A 5,920-nucleotide genomic window follows, 5' to 3' on the forward strand; every position below is an offset into this window, starting at 1 on the left:
AGTTACTGTTTCCACCCTGAAGTACAGATTATTTTCCTATAACAGCATGTAATCGTGTGTTTTATTCCTTTTAAACCACAGCAATTTGACAATAATTATTATTATTTTATTTATTACTGAATGACACATTTTACTTTTCATCCGTTTATAGTTACATTTATTGTTGTGGAATGTCTGTAAACAAGTTAGTTCCTGTTCTCACTTACATTATAGCAGCTATAAACAGTCATTCCCTCACCAGCCCTCTCTTTTTTCTCAATCTTTTAATGAATAAAGAACAAACACACAGCTTGTTATGTTACAAGGAAACTGCAAATCATAAACTCCTCTGTCCTGAAGACTTTCCCATGTTGGAAAATGTAAAGTTACAGCTTGAACTGTTTTTTTTTTTCTTTGTTAAATAACTTTTTTAATGTTTTGCATTTGCACCAGCCACAAATGACAAATACTTTTAAAACATATGTATTTCAAGATCAACATCCTGGATTAACAAGGAATTACAATAATTAAGCAATATTTTTTTTCTCATCCCTTCTAACAGACCTGTGGTGAAAAAGGGAAAAATCATGACATACCTCTCACTGTAATCCTGACAGGATCACTGAACTCTGTGCAGTAGCACTCTCTGTTGTAGTAACACAGTAGTTTGTGAGGTCACAAAGGAACCCTGGGTAACTTCTGAGCAAGTAAAGACCTCTCTCACATTGGCTAATGTTCTTTTTCATGTGTCCACCATCAGGAGAACACTGAACAACAATGGTGCATGGCAGGACTGCAAGGAGAAAGCCACTGCTCTCCATAAAGAACATTGCTGCCCATCTGCAGTTTGCTAGAGATCAAGTGGACGAGCCAGAAGGCTGTTGGGAAAATGATTTGACCTTGCCTGTGCTGTGATTACACCCCTACTTAAAGATTTGGATTTGTCTGCCTGATTCTTCATTATAAACTCTCTGTATTTGCATCCATTTCCGGCTCACTTAGATGAATAATAACACTATACATTATTAAGCATTATTATACTTTATTAAACATTAGTATACATGATTATACTATATTATGCATTATTATACATTAATATGCATTATTAAACATTATTAAACATAATTTTACAGGATATTCAGATCAGGTAGACGTTAAAAACAGGACTTTAAATAATCCACATTTCTGAATATGTTTGGTGTGATTGTGTTCTCTATGGGAAAGGGAAATTGTTCTCTGCAGTTTATTCGGTGAATGTCTGCCATCTAGTGGCCAAAATATGTAACTGCGTAACAAGTAAATACCCTAGAACAGGGGCTTGGCTTAAGATGTCACTCAGGAGAAACGAAAGTAAAGTGTAAAAACGTGTCCTTGTTCAGCAGGACACAATCTCCAGTTTGAAGCTTTTGCAGTCTTTCTTCAAGGAACTAAAAGCACAGCAGCTAAACTGTAAGTGAGCAGGAAAAGTGAAATACTGACTAAATGATTTTAAAGTAAACAGTAAAGCACTTCTGTGAGTAAGTAACAGCGTCGAACAAATACCGGAAATGCAAGCGTACAATGTAAAAAAAATAATATAAAGGGTTTTAATATATATTTCAGAATGACTATAATGTATATTTCAGTTACTACTTCCTGTTTCTATCAGTAACTATTGTTTGTTTTGTCATTTACTAACTGCTCAAAGTGCACTGAGTTTGTCACAGTTCAAGTGGATTTTATGTGTTTACTCACACAGAGAAAGTTATATTTTACTCTAACAGCACGACACTGAGAGCTTTAGTTCTGGATAATTTTCATGAATAATGTGTAAAGTTATCTGTGGTCTAAATCCACTCTCATGGTGTCTCCTGTGTCAGTCATGGCTTCCTCCAGCAGTGTCCTGTGTGAAGATCAGCTCCAGTGCTCCATCTGTCTGGATGTGTTCACTGATCCAGTCTCTACTCCATGTGGACACAACTTCTGTATGATCTGTCTCAAAGAGTTCTGGGACAGCAGTTCACACTGCCAGTGTCCAGTGTGTAAGGAGGAATTCCCTAAAAGACCTGAACTACGTGTAAATACATTCATCTCTGGACTTGCTGCTCCGTTTAAGAAGCAAGTTCCCCTCAAACCTAAAAAGGTTCTGTGTGACTCCTGCACTGAGGAGAAGCTGGAAGCTCTAAAGTCCTGTCTGCACTGTGGCGTTTCCTACTGTAATATTCATCTGATGCTCCATAAAACCACACCTAAACTCATGAAGCACAAACTGATGGAGCCTGTGGAGAACCTGGAGGACTACATCTGCCAGAAACATGAGAGACCCCTGGAGCTGTTCTGTAGAGATGACCAGATGTGTGTGTGTCAGTTCTGTACTGAGGGAGACCACAAAACTCACAACACTGTTCCTATAGAGGTGGAAGTTAGATCAAAGAAGGTGACAAAGATTTAGAGAACTAATTAAACATGATCAAACTTCCATAGAAGAATCTGTAATGTTTGTATGACTGTCTTTTTTTCACAGACTGAGTCATGGTTCATGCAAGCAGAAGTACAGAAGATGATCCAGGACCGTCTGTGGAAAATTGAGGAAATCAAAAAATCTATAGAACTCAATAAAGTGAGTGTAAAATAAGATTTTAGTGGTAATTAAAGCATAAACTTCTTAATTCATTTTATTGGTCTCCTGTTAGAAAATCACAGAGAAAGCAGACGGTGTGGAGATCTTCAGTGCTCTTATGCGCTGCATTGAGAGAAGCCAGGCTGAGCTGCTTCAGGTGATGGAGGAGAAGCAGAAAGCAGCAGAGAAGCAGGCTGAAGAGTTGATTAAAGAGCTGGAGCAGGAAATCACTGCGCTAAAGAGGAGAAACACTGAGCTGAAGCAGCTCTCACACACCGAGGATCACCTCCACCTCCTACAGGTCAGAGTCCCTCTGTTTCTCAATAGCAATGCAGCACATGACAGAACAGCAGTCCCCATGCTGAGGGATTTTTTTTCCTCTCTCCTGTTGTACTGTAGATTTACCCGTCACTCCGAATACCTCCACACACCCAGGACTGGACTGATTTCAGCATTAACCGTCATCTGACTGTGGTGTCTCTGATTAGAATAATGATTCAGGAGATGCTCAGTACGGAAGTAGGCAAGATTGATGAGATCAGTAAGTATTTAGTGTTTCATATGATCTGTGTTTGGGTAAAGTGGTCTATTAGGCAGAACTAGGCTAGTGCATTATTCCTTTTCCCTGCTTAAGTTGCTATTTAAAAAAATCTAATTTGTCAAGGACAGGTTAAAAAAATAAAACTTAAAGCCATGGAGTGGTGCTGTTGAAGTCATCAAGATTCAAGTACCAAAAATGCATTATATACAGATATTTTTGTTCAATGATGAGCCAAAACATTATGAGCACTCACAGATGAAGTGAATATCTCATAACAATGGCACATGACAAGGTCTGGGATATATTAGACGGTCAGTGAACAGTCAGTTCTCGTAGTTGATGTGTTGGGTGCAGGAGACTTTGACAAGGGCCAAATCATTATGGCCAGACAACTGGGTCAGAGGTCCATCGTCCATCTCTGAAATGACAAGACTTTTGGAGTGCTCCCAGTCAGAAGTGGTGAGTACAGTAGCTACTGACAGGGTGCTGAGTGCCCAAGACTCACTGATGTTTGAGGGCAATGAAGGCTACCTCGTCTGGTCTGAACCAAAAGATAGGCTACTGTGGTACTCAAAATGTTAATGATGGTTACAGGAGGAATGTGTCACGACACAGTGCATCATATCCTGCTTTGTATGGTACTGCATAGCTGCAGACTATTCAGAGTGCCCATGCTGACCCTTGTACACCATCGAAAGCACCTACAATAGGAACATGTTAGCACTGGAAATGGACCTTGAAGGTCACCTGGTCTGACGAGTCCTGTTTTCTTTAACGTCACATGGACAGCCAGGTGAGTGTGCATTGCTTAGCTGGTGGACATCAGTTTGACATATGGTACCTACCTAAATGTTGTCTAGACCAGGTACACAATATTATGGCAGTGGCCTCTTTCAGCGGGATAATGCGCCCTGCCACACTGCACACATTGTTCAATAATGGTTTGAGGAACATCACAAACACTTCAAGGTGTTGCTTTGGCCTCCAAATTCCCCATGTCTCAATCCAATCAAGCATCTCCGGGATGTGGTAGAACAAGTCAGATCCGCAGCGGCTCCACTTAGCAACTTACATGACTTAAAGGATCTGCTGATAACATTTTGGTGCATGGTACCACAGCACACCTACAGAGGTCTTGTAGAGTCATGTTTTGGCAGCATGCCAAAGGACCAACAGTATATTAGGCAGGTCATAATGAATACTTTGTATATTTTGGTGTTAATGTTTTTAGTGCCACATTGTAATTTTAAGCATTTAATTACTGCATATTTAATTCTACCAGCATATAATATTGTCGATTATTCTCTTCCAAACAGAGCTAAAAGGACTTCAGCAATATAAAGGTGAGTTTTCACTGATCACATGAATAAATATTCACTATTACAATGTGTACTGTTACAGTAAATGTATATCGTGTTTTTCATCTCTCAGTGGATGTGACTCTGGATCCTGATACAGCAAATCCATTTCTTATCCTGTCTGATGATAGGAAACGAGGTACATGTGGAGACGATCAACAGAATCTCCCTGATAACCCAGAGAGGTTTGATCTTTGTCCCTGTGTGCTGGGAAAGGAGGGATTCTCCTCAGGGAGATTTTACTATGAGGTGCAGGTCAGAGGAAAGACTGAGTGGTATTTAGGAGTGGTTAGAGAGAATGCTAAGAGAAAGGGGGAGATAACATCCTGTCCTGAAGATGGATACTGGTGTGTGTGTCTGAAGAATGAAACAGAATTCTCAGCCTGTGACTCTCCTGTTATTCACATCACCATGAAACCGGCTCCTCAGAAGGTGGGGGTGTTTGTGGATTATGAGGAGGGCCTGGTCTCCTTCTATGATATTGAAGCCATGTTTCATATCTACTCATTTACTGGTCAGACTTTTATTGAGAAAATCTATCCATTCTTCAGCCCCTGCAGTAATCATGGTAGTAAAAACTCACCACCACTGATCATTTGTCCTGTTAATTAGTCTAATATTTGTTGAATTGAAATCTGTTAACATCGTCTAGTAAATCCATGCCTTAAACTTTAATTATCTTACCTGTTTATTAACTTTATAATTATTGTGAACATCTTTCATATTAATAAAAAATAAAATGAATGTTATTTAATGGATTTCCAAATCGTTTAACAATCCTCGGTGGTGTAAAAGCAGATCTGAATGCAGAATGTATTGCTAAATGTATTTCTAACTGTATTAGCTGAACGGGATTGTTAACCAACTGATATGATCCTTTTTTTTCTGTTCTTATATGGTCTCTGTAAGATCAAACCTGTCCATGTTCCTGTTCAAAATAAACAAAACGGATCACACATTTGAAAGTATTCTCTGTAAAGCAACAGTGTTCCAGCCATTGCTGCTCATTTCATTCATTCGAATTATACACGATAATAAAATGACAAGAACTTTAATGTAATGTAAGTCAATGCAGTAAAAGGCAGAAGCTCTTTAATAAACCTCTTTTATTTAAGCTAGATGTGGTGGGAAAAGGTCTGGCAACAACTGATTTCTTGAGAATAAAGGCAAATGAAACTCCAGCATGTTCAGTTTCAGTTCCTACAAATACTGTACGATAGACACCGGTTGCAATCCATTTTTTGACTAAATACAGGATCTATATATAAAAGTTGCCATACGCTATGGCCTACATGTTAGTCCTGTAAAAATAACAAAGTTTAGACTGCATATAAGAATCAAAGGGTAATGGGCGAATGACTGCCATCTGATGGCAAAACTGTGTATTAGAAATGTGCCATGAAAAAGCCAAACTCTGGGAGTGGCCTCATGATGTCACTTTGG

General features: G+C 39.1%; 1 protein-coding gene across 2 annotated transcripts; it reads left to right on the forward strand.

Moving 5' to 3' along the window:
• Nucleotides 1-1,271: 1,271 nt before the first annotated feature.
• LOC108268236 (E3 ubiquitin-protein ligase TRIM39) lies at nt 1,272-5,435 on the forward strand. Of its 2 annotated transcripts, XM_053681718.1 has the most exons (7): nt 1,272-1,428; nt 1,839-2,395; nt 2,483-2,578; nt 2,652-2,879; nt 2,978-3,119; nt 4,436-4,462; nt 4,551-5,435. In XM_053681718.1, the coding sequence occupies exons 2-7, from the start codon at nt 1,841-1,843 to the stop codon at nt 5,087-5,089; spliced, it is 1,587 nt and encodes a 528-aa protein (XP_053537693.1). In that variant the 5' UTR covers nt 1,272-1,428; nt 1,839-1,840; the 3' UTR covers nt 5,090-5,435. The 2 variants fall into 2 exon arrangements, with proteins under 2 accessions (XP_053537693.1, XP_017328585.1); XM_017473096.3 differs by lacking the exon at nt 1,272-1,428 and having other exon boundaries at nt 1,435-2,395.
• The last annotated feature ends 485 nt before the right edge of the window (nt 5,436-5,920 follow it).

The sequence above is a fragment of the Ictalurus punctatus genome, chromosome 7, assembly GCF_001660625.3.
Source record: "Ictalurus punctatus breed USDA103 chromosome 7, Coco_2.0, whole genome shotgun sequence".
NCBI classification, from domain to species: domain Eukaryota; kingdom Metazoa; phylum Chordata; class Actinopteri; order Siluriformes; family Ictaluridae; genus Ictalurus; species Ictalurus punctatus.

Coding starts and splice junctions, on each gene's coding strand:
- LOC108268236 (XM_017473096.3), top strand. CDS start 1,820: ATGGTGTCTCCTGTGTCAGTCATGGCTTCCTCCAGCAGTGTCCTGTGT. Junction 2,880..2,977: donor ATCACCTCCACCTCCTACAG/GTCAGAGTCCCT, acceptor GTTGTACTGTAG/ATTTACCCGTCACTCCGAAT. Junction 3,120..4,435: donor AGGCAAGATTGATGAGATCA/GTAAGTATTTAG, acceptor TCTTCCAAACAG/AGCTAAAAGGACTTCAGCAA.